This window comes from Agelaius tricolor, unplaced genomic scaffold, assembly GCF_023055355.1.
Source record: "Agelaius tricolor isolate 1412-34295 unplaced genomic scaffold, bAgeTri1.0.p SCAF_3, whole genome shotgun sequence".
Taxonomy (NCBI): domain Eukaryota; kingdom Metazoa; phylum Chordata; class Aves; order Passeriformes; family Icteridae; genus Agelaius; species Agelaius tricolor.
The window spans coordinates 41997576-42016563 of NW_027269263.1; the positions used below are offsets into that span (position 1 = coordinate 41997576).

Sequence of the window (18988 nt, forward strand, 5' to 3'; positions counted from 1 at the left end):
CATATCAATATTTCAGTATTTTAAATAACCATTCAGGCTACACATTTATCTCCTTTTAATTAGGATAACTGAGTCAAACTACAAAACTTACAGTCTTCCCCTGAATGTCCAATCACCTCTGATGGCTCTGGTGCATACCCCAAGTCATTTAAAGCTTGCACTTTTACTTCATATGGAACAAAAGTTGGTGTACCAGACACAATATATTTAGATACATTTGCAACTATAACAGATGTCCATTCATCATCAACATCTTTCTGGCGCCAGCTGACTTTGTACTGAAGCCCTGGTCCATTAGACTGAAAACCTTTTAAAGGCTGAAATGAAAAGAAATATTTTTTTAAATATTCTGAAGCATCTGAAAAATCACAACTTAGAAAGAAGTACATTGATTCTTTTATAGAATGTCACTGAAAATTTACGTCTGTATTCTGCAACAGAGAAGCACTGGTGAAAGTTATGCAATTTAGTTTTTACAGGAGGTCACTTCAATTGACCATTTTTTTCAGTTTTCACTTTTTGGTAAAAAGTACATTGAATGATGTTGGTGGCTAATTCTTACACAAATAGCACATTATGATTTCTGTATATATATTTTGTTTTCAAATATTTCCTAAGAAGTGGAAGAGAGAAAACCAGACTTGCACCACCTCCTTATGAAGAGTGTACCCTAGGCAATATTTCTTGCCTGAGAGGGCAAATTGATTATACATGGCTCTCCTTCAGCTCCTGTCATGATGGTAAGGGCATGATGGAAAAAACTTCAACCAAAGTTTTCTACTGAGAAAGTGCACAATGATTAGTTTATCATAAAAGGTGACAGTAGAAGTAACATTCACATTACTATTCACTCTAAAAGTTAGACTCTCCTTGACATAAACCTCCATTTATATTCTGAAGTTTTCCTAAACTGGCAGCAAAACATCCTGTATTACCTAATTATTGGCTTATCTTGAGAAATTACGCAAGGAAATCTGCCCTCCACCTTTAACTTATTTTCATATTTTAAAAAAAAAATCATTTTTTTCATGAAAATGAAGATGGGAAATGTATGAATTTAGCCCTTTTTCAATAATATTTTAAGCAGGCAGTTGGGTATTCTCATCATTGGTTCTAAAAAAAAAGCTACTCACAAACCTGAAAACACACGAAACCTTGAAAAAAGACCCATCTTACCTCCCATGTTATTACCAAATTATCAGGTTCTGAGCCTATCCCCTGTACATTAGCAGGATTTTCATCAGGGCCTAAAAATAAAATATTTACACGTGAACAAGAATGGCTGTTGTGTGATTCCAAGCAAACTCAACGCTATTCATAGCAGGAATCAATCCCTGGGAAGTGGGAATAATTATTTACTTGCAGATTTTGTCAGGTACTGCTCAGATGGCTCGCTGGGCTGGCTCCTGCCAATCCTATTGACGGCGATCACTCGGAAGGAGTAGTTGACGTAGGGAGACAGCTTCAGCTGCGCCATTGTCTGGGTGCCAGGCACCTCCGTCTGGTAGCGCCACACGCCCGGCTCGTGCAGCGCGTCTTCAAACTCGACCACAAAGCCTGCAAGCAGGAATTGAATCCAACCTCATGTCAAAACTCAAAACAGCCTCCCAGACAAGTACAGGCGTTTCCGAATGAGCTAGCCAGAAGGGATTGCTCCAAGCAGTGCTTTCAAAAATCACGGAACCTGACATGTAAATACATAAATCTAACACAAATCTATAATGCGGATATCAAAAGTAGAAATAAAGGTGAAATATAAAAAATAAACCCTTACTTTTATCCTTTGCTACTGTCATTAATGCAGCCATCCCTCAGGTAACACATTATTACAAGAGCTCTCTGTCAGGTACCGGATTTTAATTTAATGGGAGCCCTTGAACTATCACAGCAAGGAAGTAGAATTTGACTGCCAAATACATTGTTCTTAGTTGTATCAAGCAGACAGCAGGCAATACCTGTATAAATTTAAAACTCCCTGAATATTTCATTTTCCACTGTGAAACTGGTGTAATGAAAATCTATTTAAAGTCAAGAACCTATACTTGAGGAAAGTTTTTGAGAGCACTTTTCATTATCTTCAAATTAAATCAGGGAATGTATGTTCAGAAACTAAATTTTTTGAGAGTACTCTGTGTGAACATTATGATGATTACTGTTAAGACCTTCCTTACAAAGCATACAACCTCAGGGGTAAATAATTTTGTAGAATGCCAAAAAGAAAATTATATTCATTATGAAAGACAGAAGGACATTTTTTACAGATGTGAAACAGCCAAAAAACCTTGCTGTAAGATATGAGACATGAATTCTGAAAGACTTAGGAGGAATTTTTAGGACTCAATAAAAAAAATGGGAAAAGAATGTACAGTCTGAGTACATTCCACAGAACCTGGAGCATCAAATATTTACCTGGAGCATCAAATATTTGTGTGTTGTGTAACAAGAATTTCCTCTATCTCATGTGTGGGTGGAGACAGAATGTGACTCAAGATTGATCCTGTTTGAACTACTAAAAAAATCAGAGCGGCGTCTAGAAATTTCTTTTAGAAGAATACTTACAGCAAGCACCACATAGAAAAATGCACAACAATTTGAGGAGCAAGATGTAAAAGAGGTAAGTAGTACTAATCATAGCCTTATGGCTGGCAGATTTAATTCTGACCTAAGTAGTAAGAGGGAGAATTGACCCCAAATTACTGTCTGAGCTACTGCTGCATTTGTGTGCTCAGTGATACAGGTCTTGGGATGGGATGCCTCCTGGATAAAGTCTTGCTGAAAAGGTGAGTGAACACCAAAAAAGGTGTTCACTACTGCTTTTTGCTTCCCTGTCCACTAGCCTTCTGCCTGCAACTCCAGTAGAATAATTTATAGGCAACTTCAAGGGAAAAAAAAACTATCTGAGCTTTCAGAGAGATTCTAGCATGTCTGTCATACTGTGCAAACAGATCACTCCTAATGAAGTGCAATCCTTGAGTCTTCAACTGCACTTTGAAGTGATAGCAGCAGCAAAAGAAATAGGCTTACTTAGAAAGCAAATGCCTTATTTTGCATGCTCTAAGAAGACCATGCAGGAATATAAATTGTATTATAATTAAACCCAGCATTATTTAGTTAGAAGAGTTCAGTTTCCAATATGAGAGTGCATGCAGTATATAGTTCTAGAAAAACCTACAAGAGACAACACTGCCTAGCACTAACTCTTTTGCAACAGTGTGATCTCATTCCTACAAAAAGGCAACACTTCTGGCATGGAAAACAATGAGAATACTAATGAAAGTTTATGTATATGAATAAACCACTATTCAACTGTTTACATTGATCTCTATATATTATATTTTAAGGTGTATTACTAGTGGATATACATTAGAGATGCCTGAGACCATAAAATTTCAGAAAATCACTTAGCGTTTCATTAAAATGCAGCCAAAATCTTTCATGTGTTCAGAAACTTGTGAAACTCTGTCTTTTACAAATTTTCCTTTCCAGATATCTGATCCTTATGGTTTGTTTTCAGTGTTGATACCAGCCCACCATCAAACCCTGGACAGCAACACCCAGTAAGTCAGTCTAACTAATTTGTTCCAAACATAACATCCACATCGGTCTTAGCAACTTGTGGCTCTTATCATCTAAAAACACACTGCATAAATAATGAAATAATTGAATTAAGTTGCTCATAGGGAAAAAGTAATGCCAAAAAATCTTTCCGATCCCATGATTTTTTGGAAAACAAACATTAATATCTTTATTCCTTGCTCCTAAATTCCCCCTTTGTCCTCTCTGCTCAATATAAGCAAGACTTTTCATTATGTTTTAATGGGAAGAATAACAGCATTTAATATCAATTTACTGTCTGAAAATTGTATAGATATTTCATTGTTTAGTTTTATGGATGTGGTTTATTCTTATAATGGTCTGGATTAGAAAAAAACCCAGAAAAACTATCTACTTTATATTTTCATGAAAAATAAACTTCTGCACCAGTAGAAATGGATAATCACTGACAATGGTGGTACTGATACTATTTCAAATTCACAGAATTACAAAAGAGTTAATGCAAGATGTTAGTAGCTCTCTCCTTCAGAAGCATACAAGCAACGTACAAGACTGCTCTCCACATATTCATAAAATTGGACCTTATCAGACAGACCTCATATCAGTAAATATTACTTCTATATCATCTAGCACAAGTTTTTGAATAAAAAAGCCCAGTTCCTCTGGTCTTCCTGCTTGGCTGTACAGTAGTTATTAAGGGTATGTTATGTAAATAAATGAAAGCTGTAGAGAATTAATTTATCATTTCCCCACGCTGTACACAACATTTATTCCAGAAATTTTTGGAATTTGAGAACAGTTAGAACAAAACCTTCAATGTAGTGTAGTAGATACAAACAAACATACTTGTAATGGGACTGTTGTTTTCATCCCCTGGTATCCATGAGAGATCAATGCTTCTTTCTAGCTGACCTGTCAACTCCAAGTCAAAGGGTGGGTTTGGCCGAGCTGTAAATCAAATGAACACAAAGTAAGTAACCAAACCAGAATATGTATTTTAATATTTGAAAAAAATCCTTACATTCCAATTAAAGAACTCCACAAATACAGCAGGGCAGGTCTACTCACTTATGTAAGCATGACTTAAAGACTAATAGCATGCAATGATTGCAAAACAGACAAAAATGGAGAACTGATGTAACCTGGAAACTTCTATACCTTACCAAGAATTGGTATTTATTTTTAGCTATGTCTGAGTGCACTGTGATATAAAAATGTGATGTGACAAGATGCAAGGAATTATGAAATGCCTCTTTAGTTTATCTTTCAATGATTATGGGTGGTTATCTATTGCAACAGACATACCTCATACAACATGGAAAATAAAGAAACATTCATATAAAAGAAGCTTTTCTAGAACCATTACAAATATTTTTATATTAATTCAAAACAAGTATACTTCAAACAGAAACTAATTGCAAGTTACTAAATTATTTTTTGTTCTTTTAAAAAGACTCAGAAATACTATGCAAGCTGTTATTATAAATCCTTATAATACACAAAGATGTAATTGTCTGTTCCAAATTCATGAAGGTAATTTATTACATGATTTGTTACACAAAAATCACAACTAATAAGTAGGTTCATGTAAGAATACATAAGCATTTTCACTGATAGGATTTACATAAAAGTGCTTAAAACCCTTACACTTAAAAGTATTTTAGCTTATTATATTGCACTTGAACCCCCAAATTCAGAAAACATACCACTATTTAAGGCTCTGTATAATCAAATATAAGTCTATGCCTGACTAACAGATTTTTTTTTAAGTTTTAACTTAAATTTTAAAATTTTGGTGATTTCATCAATTATAAGTTAAACTGATCATTATGAGCATATTCATCTTATGAGTGGAGTAAAATTAAGATAAACTATGAAATAAAATAGAGCAGGACTACAAGGCTGCAAAACCAATGTTAACATACAACATAATTTGGTTGGTACAAAGTCTTTAATAGTGAATTACCTTTCACCAAAGAACTGGATTTACATTTTAGATATTTCATTTACTATATAACTAACTTGTGTTACAGCGTGGTCTATGAGAAAAACATTGCCATCCTATACCCAATCTTAATTAAAATTATCTCTGAAAACCAATTATTCCCTAAATATAAAGCAGCCTGCATTGTAACATTCCAAAGTTCTGTGCTACAGTAATGGAGTAGTCAGTAAAATGGGATGAAACTACACAGACACAGACACACACAGAGGAAAATGGGAAAGAAAAAAGGCAAAAAGAAATTGCAACAGGCAAATGAGCAATATATCTGCCTGATGATGTAGAAAGAGAACTTTGTTTTAGTTTACCGTAAATGATAGCTGGTGTTGGGGGAGCAGCTGAAAAGAACATTAATATAAAGGATTTAATCAGTTAGTAGCCAAAGAAACAGAATACTGTAGGTAGTTAAAGACTATAGTTATTAGAGACAAAGAAAAGTTAACCTTTTAGATTAAATGCTTAATTAAAAAAAAACCAGATTATAATTTTTCACTGAAGGGCTAAAAAACCATTCTTGAATACTTTATTCATTTTTAAAATGACAGATCAAGAAAATAAATAAAGTAAGCAATCCTATAAAAATTCCTAAATGAGTGCTAGGCTTTTGGCTTAGATCATTCCTGGATAGGCTTAAGCAGAATTTTAAAACACAAACATATTTGCTCTGAGTCTCAGATTGAACTCATGTAGGAATCATTCAGGAAATCTACTTAAAACTTTCTTACAAATTGGAGAAGGGGCAAACTAATATATTTGGCAAGAATCTGCAATCATAAAACTTAAAAGAGAATTAAGCTAAAAATATAATCCATGAGAAGTCATACAGCCAAGTCTGCTCAGTCTTTCTGAAGCATAATTTAGTTGTTGAAGAGATTCCTGAGATAACGCTCTCCCAACACAACAAAGACATGATCCTGTTGGAAGGAGTCCAGAGGAGAGTCACCAAGGTGACAACAGAGCTGGAGCACCTCTCCTATGAAGACAGGCTGAGAGTTGGGGCTGTTCAGCCCAAAGAAGAGAAGGCTCTGGGGACACCTTAGAGCAGCCCCCAGCTCATACACAGGCTCCAAGAGAGCTGCAGAGGGACTTTCACAGGGGCATGTAGTGGTAAGACAAGGGGGAATGGCTTCAGCTAAAGCAGAGTGGGTTTATGTTATGTATTAGGAAGACATTTTTTATGGTGAGGCACGGGAACAGGTTGCCCAGACAGGTTGTGTGGAAGGTGCCCCTGCCCAAGGCAGGGGGGTTAGAACTAAATTACCTTAAAGGTACCTTCCAACCACAGCCATTCTGTGACTCTACCAGGGTCATGTTCAAATACCCTCCAAAATTAAATTTCCTGTAGTAGCTCAGATGTGGTCAAAATAAAAAGCTATACAGCATGAATCTGCCCTGTAGCTACTCAGTCATCTTGTAAGCAGCTGACTCAAATGCAAACTGTAAGGTGAGACTACATTTTTAAAAACTGAAACACATTGACACTTAGGTGGCATTTCTGTTATCCTGTCCTAAAAATCAAAACTCTGTTTGTGCTTTTCACTTTAAATCTAATGCTGTTTTCATACTTAACAGTAGAAGTTTGAGAGCATTCTTACCAACAACAGTAAGCACAGCACTTGCTGAAACACTGTCCAGAGTAGTATTAACTATGCAAGTGTATGTTCCATCATCTTTATCAGTTACATTCATAATGGTCAAGTTGTCTTTACCAACTAGAAACCTGTAAATACAATAAATTCAGCCACTGATTTTTCAATAACTGGTACTGTAATAAGAAACTTGCATAAAACATTATCAAATCCCATATACTTGTACATACCTAAACAGCTATGTTTACCCAAGTAAAGCTGTGGGACAACATAATCTTTTTTTTTTTTTCTTCATTGCTCTTGACCATCTTCCCACGGTGATTTTTATTCTAATGCGCTTTTCTTTTCAAATACATTCAAACAAATTTTAAATATTTGTGATCCAGAGCAAAATAGTTTTATGTTATTTGTTTAGCTTCTTAAGTCAATTATCTTTACCTTACACTTAACCTATAAGGCCAGTGTGCATAGTTTGTATAAATGTTTACATCTCATTTTATTTTTAATTCTATCTTGATATTTTCATCACACTAGGTAGGTCCTTTAGTCAGCAAATATTGGATAGCCATGATGTTTATCAGTCTTCTTTGGAAAATATGTCAACAGGTCAGTATGTTCCTTTCAAAGATCAGGAAAAGGAGCAGACAAAAGGACCTAGAAAATTAAAAATAAAGGAAAACTATGCAGTCCTTACCTTTCATCATCTGGCAGTTCATCATTGTCCTTCAACCATGTAACTGTTGGTAGTAAGGTAGAATCATGTTTTATTATACACTCAAAAGAAACCTGGCCATATCTCTGAATCACTTTGTATTCTGGCTGTTTAATGATCATCGTTGGATCTGAAATTTAAAATTAAAATTAGATATCCAGAAAGTCTGAAATTCTGTAAAATTCTGAAAATCAGTGATGAAAGAATGACTAATTTCTCACCTTTAATTTCCAACTGCACCTCATTTTGTATCTTTCCTAATTCATTCCTTGCTACACATGTGTATGTACCGGCATTACTCTTCTGAGCCACTGGAATTTCCAAGGTTCCATTATCATGGAAAACGTACTCATTTCCACGCAGGATGCTACCTTTCACTCCCTTAAACCTTTGTACAAGAAGTAATATCATTAGCCAGCATCACAGTTAAATTCTGAATGGTTTTATTGTCAATGAAATACAAACTTAGGACTGCCACATTAGAAAATAGAAGCACTCAAAGAAATTTAAACTTGACTCTGTAGGCGTAACTTTACTGCTGGTTCATTAAGTACATGCAATATTGTATTAGCAAATTGCAAACAGCATATATTTTAAAAACATTATTTTGAAATTGTAAATAGATTTAGAAGAATTCTAAAGCTTCAAGTGTTTACTTCCATAGATATAAGTGGCTCATCTTCTGTAACATAAGCACAGCTGAAGCTTACCATTCAATTTCAGGCTTAGGTGACCCAAAATAAGCACAGTCTAGCAATGCAGGGCTGTCTGCAATAACTTGATACAGTTTATTAGCAGGAGTTAGAATTCTTGGTGGCTCAGCTGAAAAGACAAAGAGATCTGCATATAGTTACAAAGTTACAAATAGCAAATACATAGTAAAAAGTATAACTACAAATACAAAATACAAAGACATCAAGAATGGCCTAAAAAATTACATAAAAACATTTTTCCCTGGGATGATTTTGGGTCTCAGTCTGGGCTCAAATACATTCTACTACTGGTACTAGCCTGAGGAAAAGTTAATGCAGGGAAATTATCTTGTGAAAAACAACTGTTTCATGCCTATTTACGAGTAATAGTGATGGGCACCAAAGGCAATGATTTCAATTGGAAAATTTAAATCAGTATATACTTCAAGAAGATAATCTCCTGGGTACAGACTGAACTAACTAATTCCAAACAAACCTGCAGGCAGAAAGAAGCTAGGATGCATTTTTGGTGTAACACCTACATTTTCTGTCTTTTAAAGGACAGTGTCAATCAACACATCGGCCAGTTCCTGCAAGAGAGTCACTAGAGGCCATTCTGCCTAGGATTATGCTACTAGCTTTTTTAAATTCAGTGAAAAGAATTAGAGGGACCACAACATATTGTATTGTAATCAGAAACACATGCCAGGGAAGCCTTAGAGACAAATGCATAATCATGTCCCCTTGCAGCAGTAACTTGGAGATCATCCATTCCACTAATCCAAAACATCCAGACTCAATGAAACTGTATTGAAATGTACTAACTTAAGCAACACTAATTCCTGCCTGCTTTGTTGGGCTTCTGTTTGACTGACTTACACAAACAAAAAAAAAAAAAAAAAAAACAAAAGAAAGATAAAATTTCTTCCGATTTTTCCCAGCTTTCACATCTATCCTTCTCACTTTGGAACAGTGAAAGTGAAATTCAGAAATATCCTAAAAAAAAAAAAAGCTATGTATACCCTTGCTCTTTACAGAGGTCAGGAAATAAACCAATTCCCAACGAAGACCTCAAGCAAGGCTTGAGCAGAGAGTCTGTGTTAGCAGGAGACAACTGAATACCCAAGAAAACAGAAAAATATGAAGTCTTTTTCTTACCCAGAACATTCACAAAAGCATTTGCTAGCAAGTATCCATATTCATTGGAAGCATTGCACTGATAGACAGCACTTGACCTTTCTTGCACGTGTGAGAAAATAATGGTGTCACCATCCACCTTTCTGCTAGGATCTTCTGGGGCAACTGTTGGTGTAAAGAAAAAGAGTTATTGCCTTTCCTAAACTGCTATTGGATTGCAAGTTTCATACTTCTGAAAAGAAGGAAGAATGTGAAAAACCAATACCCTTTAAGTTGTTTTTTTTCCCTGGGTAACTGATCACTAGTAAAAATGTGAATTTTAATGCAGTTTAAAAAGTTCTTCTCATTCTACAGGTATTAAGTCAGGATGGTAGAGTTCCCATTTTTTGAGAGGGTTTTTGTTTGTTTTCAAAGGGAGTGAAGTTAAGATTGTATTTTGCACAGAATACAGAGGAAAAATACCAATATTACAAGATTCAGGCAAATACAGTCAATGTCTAGAAAATTGCAGAAATATTCCTGAATGTCATGATACAATGATACAATGACATAGTCCTCTGTGTCTTTAAAGTTTCAAATTGATTGTTATACCATAAATAATTTTCCAAATATAAAATTAGCCATACTCAGTTGAAAATTATCTCAGAGTAAAGAATAAGCATTCCTTCTAACCAAGTCAAGAAACAATCTTCTCAAGAGCAGAGTTAGTACTTCAGTAGGTGGCACTCTTTCCCTTATGTAAGAATTATACAATGCCATTTCCTCAACTGCTCTGGAGTGGCCTGAGCTGAATCAAACAGCTTCTGCATCACAGAAGCACCCAAGACATAACTGAAAATAAAATTCTAAGAAAATACTGAAGAAGAGTAATAGCTGTCAGTTCTGATACAACTGAATGGCATTAAAGAAGTATAATGAAGAAAAAACAGCTTGTAACACCACACTGCATAAAAACGCAAAATCTATAGTTTAATATTTTATGAACATACTAAATAAGACCAGATATATTATTATTGTATTAAAAAGCACAAGTATTATTAATAATGAAAAATTAATGGTAAAATTACTGATCTACTAATATGAAAAATAGATGTATTTATACAGAAATAAATGCATCATAGTTTGGCTGCGTCATCAAAATTGACACCCTTATTGAAGCTAGAAAAAGAATATTTGTGGAACACATTATCATACAAGGAAATTCTTATTTTAATTCATAAAAAAAGATCAATCAAGTAAATTAACATCCATTTTCTGTGACAGGAACCTTTTGATTCAGACAATACCTTAGTTCTCATCTGTAAAGAAAATGGAGACATTTCTCCAGCATTTTCTTAAAGTATGTATTACTGAATTCTCTACAAAAGAAATCAGATGAAGGGGACCACAGTTCTGTGCTTCTGCTTAAGGGTATTTCCAGCTTGGATGAAATCTAAGACCATTTTTCACGTGAATACCTCAATATCCAAACAGCTGCCTCAAGAACAGATTTCCATTTCTGTTTTTTCTCATCTTCCATCACTCTGAGTTCAAATAAACATCACAAATTGGAAAATTTTGGGAAGGAAGAAAAAGGTACTACTGAGATTTTAAATGCTTAGTCTCTGGACTTCTGGATTGCTGGCACATATTTTTCTCTCTTTTGCTTTACTTCCTATTGTGTTCCATGTTTCACATTGCCTCCTTTTCTACGTAAATGCCATTTTCATTAAAAGATTCATGGGCTGAAAATAGCCGGAGCAGGTGAGCAGCCCAGCAGGCAGGCCAGTCAGCTGCGGGAAGCAGTCTGTTTCTGCATACAAATCACAGTTCAACAGAAGACAGGCACAACTGCTCTCCCACGAGGAAGGAGAACTGCCCACAGCCACTCCAAGCACGGCTGCTTCCAGCCCTGGGCTCTGGGCTTCCCTCCACTCATGCCCTCTGAAGCCTGCAGCACTTTCTGCACCCAGCTGGGTCATTAATGGGTGCACAGACTGCCCCCCTCACACACACTCCAACACATAATCCCTTACAGGAGGATGGCAGGCCCCTCCTAAGAGATGGAAGCCATTAATTCAATCTTCTATGGCTGAAGGAACTGCATTGAAAAGAATGATCTAACCACTAAATTACTATAGAAAAAGAGAGGCAGCGTCTTCCCTTCCCTCTGCCGTACTGACAGAAAAAAGGAGATAACCCCTTTCAGGTATCTGAAGGAAAGGAGGTGCCTGTTCTCTAAAAAGGGCTTCAAACTGGGGTCCCAAGAGAAAAGAAGGCAGAAGTGTCAGGTTAGCTGGTGCTTTCTGTTAATTGGTCAAGCCAATTGGATGCTGAAGGGCACTGATTCAAAAGCTCCCTGTTAAGACAGACATCTATTTAACTGTCTGCTGAATACAGCTTCTTTAATGGTCTGCAGCACGCACTGCTGCACTCACAGACACAGAAACATTGAACTTGGAAGGGACTTTTGGAGGTCATCTGGTCCAACCCCCTGCTCAAGCAGGGCCACTCGGATCCAGTTATCCAGAACTGTGTCCAGATGGGGGAAGGATCACTTTCCTCTACCTGCTGGCTACACTTTTGTCTCATGTAGCCCAGGATAATGCTAGCCTCTTTGCCACAAGGGCACATTGCTGGCTCATGGTCAACTTGGCATCCACCAGGATGCTCAAGTCCTGTTCTGCTAAGGCACTATCCATCTGGATGGCCCCCAGCATGTACTGGCACTAAGGCTGTTTCTCCTCAGGTGCAGAACTTTGTTCCACCAATCACCCTCTCTGGGCTTGGCCATTCAACCATTTTTCTATCCACGTCTCTGCTGTTTATCCAGCCCCTACATCAACAGCTTGTCCATGAGGATCTAATGGGAGACAGTGTCGAAGGCCTCACTTGCAGTCCAGGCAGACATTATCCACTCCTCTTGCCCTCATCTATCTGGCCAGTCATTTGATCATAGAAATGTATGAAGTTGGTCACCTCTTGGTGAAGCCATGAAAACTACTCCTGAAAGTTTTCTTGTCCTTAATGTGCCTTGAAATGGTTTGCAGAATTAGCTATTCCATCACCTTCACAGGGATAAAGGTGATTGCAGTTCCCTGGTTTCTCCTTCTGGCTCGTTGAAGACGGGAGTGGCATTTGCTTTCTCTCCATCTTTAGGCACTTCTCCCAGTTACCATGATCAAGCAAAGATTGAGACTGTTCTTGCAATGACATATGCCAGCTCAGTCAGCACTTGTGGCTGCATCCCATCAGGGGCCACACACTTAGGTATGTTCAGTTTGCTCCTGACCTAATCCTTTTCCAGCAAGGCTACATCTCATTCTAGTCTTTTCCCCTGGTCTTTGGCACCTGGGATTCCTGAAGGTCAGTCTTGCTAGTAAAACCTGAGGAAAAGTAGCATGCAGTACTTCAACCCATTCCATATACCAGTCTACCACTTAAAAAAAAAATCTTTTAAAATCCTTTTCTGGGGAAAAGGAGTGATGGCAGGGCCAGTCAAGCATGGCTTGTTTGTATATATGAATATTCTGGTCACATTACATGATAGTGGCATAAGAAGGAGAAAATGCTTTTGACACATTAGACAAATCTGAATTTGGCACTGATAGGCAAAATAGCAAAAACCTATATAATAGTTAAAATGAGCTTGTACAAATAGGATGATGAATTATAAGGATTTGCTATAGGAGTTCTGCTGCTGCAACAACACTGGTGAACACGTGCCATCTAACAGCCAACATCTGCTCCCAATAACATGGAATCTCAGCTTATCAATGTGTTTTGGTCCTTTCTGAACAAATACCTGGTTTCACTTGATTTTTTCATCACATTGTACAATGATACAGCTTCTTGACTCTAACCATGTTCAGCATATTCCTAAACAGAGAAGGCAGGGCCTCCATCAGATATTCTTGTTGTAGTTAGAGATCAGCACTGTGAATAACTTCTGTTCATTTGATTGCATACTTCCATCTGTTTCATAAACTTTTGACAGCCTAAGCAATTACTTTTGCTAGTATGCTCAAATAACCACAATGGCAGCATTATAACTTTTTTTTCTTGAAAATAAAGACAGAATGACATGTGCTCTCTGAACAGAAGTAGTTCAAACATACTGTTGCACTTAAAACTGGAAGGGGAAAAATCTGGATTAAAAAACATGGATAACTGAAATGGTAAAGAATATATTTTTCCTTGTTTTACCAATCTCACTTGCTCCTCAGCATATTATTTTCCTCTGATCACTGAAATCCTTTTCTTGCTGAGTTTCTGATTCTGACAGTTCTGTTGCCTCCAAAGGCACAGCATTATCTGCGCTAACTATAACCACCCTTGCCTATTTTGTGAAGAATTGAAAAAAACCCTGATAATCAAAGGCTTTTCATCTGCTGAAGTTCCTAGGCCAGATGCAAAGTTCCAACACAACAAGCAGTGGATAAACATCTTCCCATGCAGTCTTCTCTCCAAGACTGAAATAATGGGGGCATTAGGGTCAGCAAATTTCTCCCCACCCTCCCATAGCTGCAGTGAACAACTTCTGGTTTTTACTCTCAGAGAAAATGAAGGATGATGAATCTCTCATCCAGGGCATATCAAGGCCTTTCATGAAAGAAATCCAAGGGCTAATGTTTCTCCCTTAAATTCAGTGTGAGTACCACAGGAGACTAACTCAAACCTAAAGATTCAATGTGGAATGCAATATAAGAAGAGAACAATGTGTTGAAAGAAGATAAACAGCACTTTTGCACTACTTTGTATAAATCTAAGTGTCTGTATCTAATATTTAATAGCTCACCATGAAGTATTAATCACTGGACCAAAAAAACCAGTCTTTTGTACAGTATTTGCAATGCCTTTCTGAACTCCAGTTATGAAAGTGTTTCCCCTTCCCAATTAATTTGGGTTGTTACTTTCTTAAAAGTTGAGACACTTTATGCATGGCTTCTCTTTTGTAAAACCATGCTGAATATCTAAGCAGTAAGACACAATGGATTATGCAGTGATATAAATAATGCAGATCTTGAGTGTTAATTGAAGCACAAGGCAACACAGAGTCATGGCCTGAACTTTCAACAGCTACTTGCCAAAATAATTCTAATTGACCTTAGCAGGACTGGGCACATAAGTTCAACATACTCCTGTGAGTAAACATTAGGAGGTTAGGTTAGGTCTTTATCATTCCAACATGACTAAAGCAGCTTTTTTTTTTAGAAATGCTGGTGTTTTCAGCACGACTGTTGAAGAAAACTAATTAAAATATTTCAGGGAAACCTAGAATCTGACTTAAAAAATATTTTTTTACTCAGATTATTGGAATATTGAACAAAATTCACACCATTGTAATTTTATTTTATAGTTGCTAACACACACTACATTTTTATCTATTTTTTTTTTTTGCATTTTCCCTATAGATATTTAAAGCTCAGCCTTTGACTGAGATATGGACGAATGGTTCTTTCTCCAACATTCCCTCTTCCTTGTCTGACTCTATTATGGAAAAACAAAACCAGAAGAATTAAGTATCTCCCAGTTGTGCTTTCCAACAGAAAATTAAAGTATTGCAAACAGATTACTAGGCCACAAGAGGCACATTGTGGGATATATGATGACAGCAGGGCTTTGAAATTCAAATGTAGCTCTTTTTCTTTGAAACCCTGCCATGGGTGTAGCTCTCTCAGCACTGCCCTGAAGCAGAAACAGCTGCTTTAGTTTCCTTTTACAGTGATTTCCTAATCATTCAGTTGGAAGATGAGGGGCTCAATTCTATAATTTAGTAACAAGTGAACAAAAAGGCACAGTGTACTTGGTAATTTCCAGAACAGCTTTTGATAACTCAGAATAATAAAAAATCACAAGAATCTTAAGAACTGCACTTTCTGTGATCATGATGCCTCTCATGTCCTGACAGATGCAGTGTACTAGAGCATCCAATGAGCATCCAATGAGCTTTCACTTAAATATTTAATGTGGATAAGACTTCAGCTTTTCTCAGCAGTGAAAGTGACCTTTAATATAAAGCTGAGCTTTACTTATTTCCTGTGTTCTTTTTTTTTTTCCCTACAGAGTTTGAGTGGGTAATTTAATTAAAGTCTTTTAATTTTTACTGAATACCCTCAACAAGACTTTGTGTACCAATTCCTCAAGGCCTGTCCAATATATGCTTCCTTGTATTTAGGAAATTTCATGGCATCCTGCAGCTGCTTCTGGAAACTCTGTTTCGTAATGTTTTACTGTTACTGTGAAAGAAAGCAGAACACATCACTGCTTTTCTGGAAAATGTGCTTGTTGGTCCTTTGAACAGCTCATCCCACAGCTTTGATAAGGAAGAAGAGCAAGGCAAAGCTGACTCTCATAGCCAGATGAAAAAGATTTTACTGGTCAGGAGGACTGAAATAATAGTTAACCTACAAGAACTGGAGGATAATAATCCCCTCCAAACAAATAAACAAAAAGAGAATGGTGAGTATACAGAAAACAACAAAGGAAGATGAGACCACCAAAAACCCAGAATGGAAAGTGAAGGACAGGTACCAAACTTTGATGATAAAATGCATTATGATATATTTATTTATAAATATATACTATACAAAATTACATTGATATTTTCCTGTTTTCCTGTCTTACCATTATTTGATGAGGTGATTAATGTCAGTTTATATAACTTATTTACCAATGGAAACTTCTCAATTTAAATTTCAGGCTGTAGATCTCACCTTCCATTTAATTAGGATTCCTGAAATAGGTAATTTGCTAAGTATTTCTATTTGTTTCAATATATACCCTTATTTTGCATTTTTTCCCCTACAAATAAGTTTACTCTCTTTTGTATACCAAATAGTTCAAATCTATCTAGTGAGGGTTCTTGTTTACTTCTTGCTATTACCTAGATTCTGACCCTAGACAATCCTTCTCCATGTCCCAAACCTGGTGAATTTTATTTTGTCAACAGACTTAAACAACTCCTAAACTCCTGAAAGTGACAGAAGGGACACTGTCATAATTTAAACAGAAAAGTATTTTAGAGTACCTTATCTCTCATGAGCCAACAGGTGAGACTGGTTTTTTATTATTGTTTTGAGAAAGGGGAAGGATAAAGGTAGAAGAACCAAGTGTGACTTTAGAGTACAGGGTATGCTCAGTGCAAACCCAGCTGACAACACACTGCAGTGTCCTCCAGAAAGTTCTTTCCAAGGCAAGCTCTACTATATATAGCAGCTACCTTGTGTCTGTCATACAGCATTGCCAGTCCTAACACTGCAGCAATTAAGTGGCTCAATCACCAGTTCAGGGCTGCTTTTCTTACCCATGCACACTGAAACAACTGTTCCACTGCCTCAGGGGTTCCTTTTCTTTGACACTGACTTGGCACAAACTGTTTGCCAGGTAGCTGCTGACACATTCAGACAATTTTGCTGCTGCAGCTTCTTAGAGATGAAGCCTGGAAGGCTCAAACATACACTAAGCTGCAAATCCTGCAGTGTATTGCAAATCCTGAAAATCCTACAAGTGCTCTGTATATCCACACATGTGGGAAGTTCACTTTTTATGTCACATTTAGGATTCCTAGGCAACATTAGAGTTGCAGTGAGGCAGCAAAGGAGAGAGCTAGCAGACATGACTGCCCCAGAAACACAGGGGTAACAGTGACATCCCAGCAATGGTCCTCTGAGAGGCACCATCCAATAGCCACAAAGATGCTACCAGCAGAATGCCAGACAGAAGAACCAAGAGCAGGATTACACATTTCAGTTCTCTCAAAGGCACATTTTGTTGTTCAGCTCTTACAAACCACAGTATTTTATCGGATCTTTTATGATTTAGCATTACCTGTCAGGAAAAAACTACACAAATACAGGCTCTTCACACCTATTTGACAAAAACCACCCTGAGACTCCTCATATTTTCTTACTCATGCTCCTGTAAGGTAATTAAGAATCTTACTTGCTATGGGAACACCATTTGCTAACCAGCTTATACTAGGCTTTGGGCTGCCATTAGCTCTGCAGATCAATGTTCCATCTTCTCCAGGAGACAAAACCAAGTTTCTGGGTGCTGTTATCCAGTATGGAGCAGCTGGGTTTAAGAAAAGAAAGACAGCAATTATTTTCCAAAATTATGTACAGAAAACCATAAGGCTCAGGCATAGTAATCAGAAGATAAATCAAACAAGCTATGTGTAGATATAGACTTACAGCTATACTGTTACTGTATATGTACATATATATGTATATATATATATATATATATATGTGTGTGTGTTTATGTGATACTCAATTAAGTGGTAGATCATACATTGGCCAAACTGACCTCCTGGTCACCCACTGCATTAAAATTCTGAGAAAAACAACAAGAGGACCTTTGTTTTATTTAGGGTTGCCTGCTTTGAATCTAATTTGCCTTTCCTAAAGAAAGCAAAATTTATCCGTGTATGGCATTTGCAGACACGACAGTGGTCTTCTGAATAATTTCAGAGATATCCATGCTCTTAGTAGTTAGGATGTTAGGAATTAATTTAGGTTTGATTGCAAAAAAGAGATTTCACATCAAGGGTGAAATTTTAAAATGGCAAAATCCTTGATCTCATTTAATTCAAAGGCTGATTGCAGTGGGGTCAGATGTGTACCTGAGACAGATAAAAACACAGAGATCAAAATGGGTGAAACACTGTCCTTACTAGAAGATATTCATGTTTCTCCATCCTTTTATACAATAAATAACCACAAACAGCATATATTATCACATCTTGCAATTAATTTTCAGATTTTGGATTGATGGACAGATGCAAACAGAAAATTAAACTTCTGTTCTTAGAAAGGAAGTTAAATGTGATCATAAAAAGATGCTGATCTACAACAAAATAAGTGACTATTTAGCATGCAAAGTAAGCAATACAGCTGATGATTTCAATGACTAATTAACTGTCATTACAGTTTTTTGTTTCATGGCATTCACAGCCTACTTACAATTCCTATTTAGACAAACATGTTGTAAATGTTTTTAGAACTATAAGGCATCATCTTTGGTAAAAACATGAAGAAGATAGGAACAGAAATAACAGTAAAAGAGAAAAAGGAAGAAAAACATAAGAGTGTAAGACAATAGTAAAATAGAAGAAAGAAATAATCTGGGCTATATGAATGAAAAAAAAATGGAGAAAATGAGGATGAAATGATGAAGAGAGATAAGGAGGAAGGTAGAGAAGCAAGAGAAAGAAGCACTCTAATGACAGATAATCAAAGGATCTAAAATAAATGTAGTATTTGTGCAAACCAAGGCATTATCTTACCACTGTTACAGTAAAATCAGTAACAGTTTAGCC

The 18988-nt window shown here is 36.5% G+C and overlaps 1 protein-coding gene across 34 annotated transcripts in view; it reads right to left on the reverse strand.

Annotated features, from left to right (window-relative positions):
• Positions 1-18988, reverse strand: part of NRCAM (neuronal cell adhesion molecule) — a 145403-nt gene that overhangs the window by 34401 nt on the left and 92014 nt on the right. For 23 of the 34 annotated variants that reach the window (XM_071423618.1, XM_071423619.1, XM_071423627.1 and 20 more), the window contains 11 exons: positions 17611-17742; positions 9709-9852; positions 8569-8680; positions 8080-8246; positions 7841-7988; positions 7153-7277; positions 5866-5895; positions 4402-4503; positions 1360-1557; positions 1177-1247; positions 92-317 (listed from right to left, as the gene is read on the reverse strand). In XM_071423618.1, coding sequence (XP_071279719.1) covers positions 92-317; positions 1177-1247; positions 1360-1557; positions 4402-4503; positions 5866-5895; positions 7153-7277; positions 7841-7988; positions 8080-8246; positions 8569-8680; positions 9709-9852; positions 17611-17742 — 1455 coding nt within the window. The remainder of the gene's footprint in view (positions 1-91; positions 318-1176; positions 1248-1359; positions 1558-4401; positions 4504-5865; positions 5896-7152; positions 7278-7840; positions 7989-8079; positions 8247-8568; positions 8681-9708; positions 9853-17610; positions 17743-18988) is intronic. The other 11 variants (XM_071423622.1, XM_071423621.1, XM_071423630.1 and 8 more) reach the window with 1 other exon arrangement.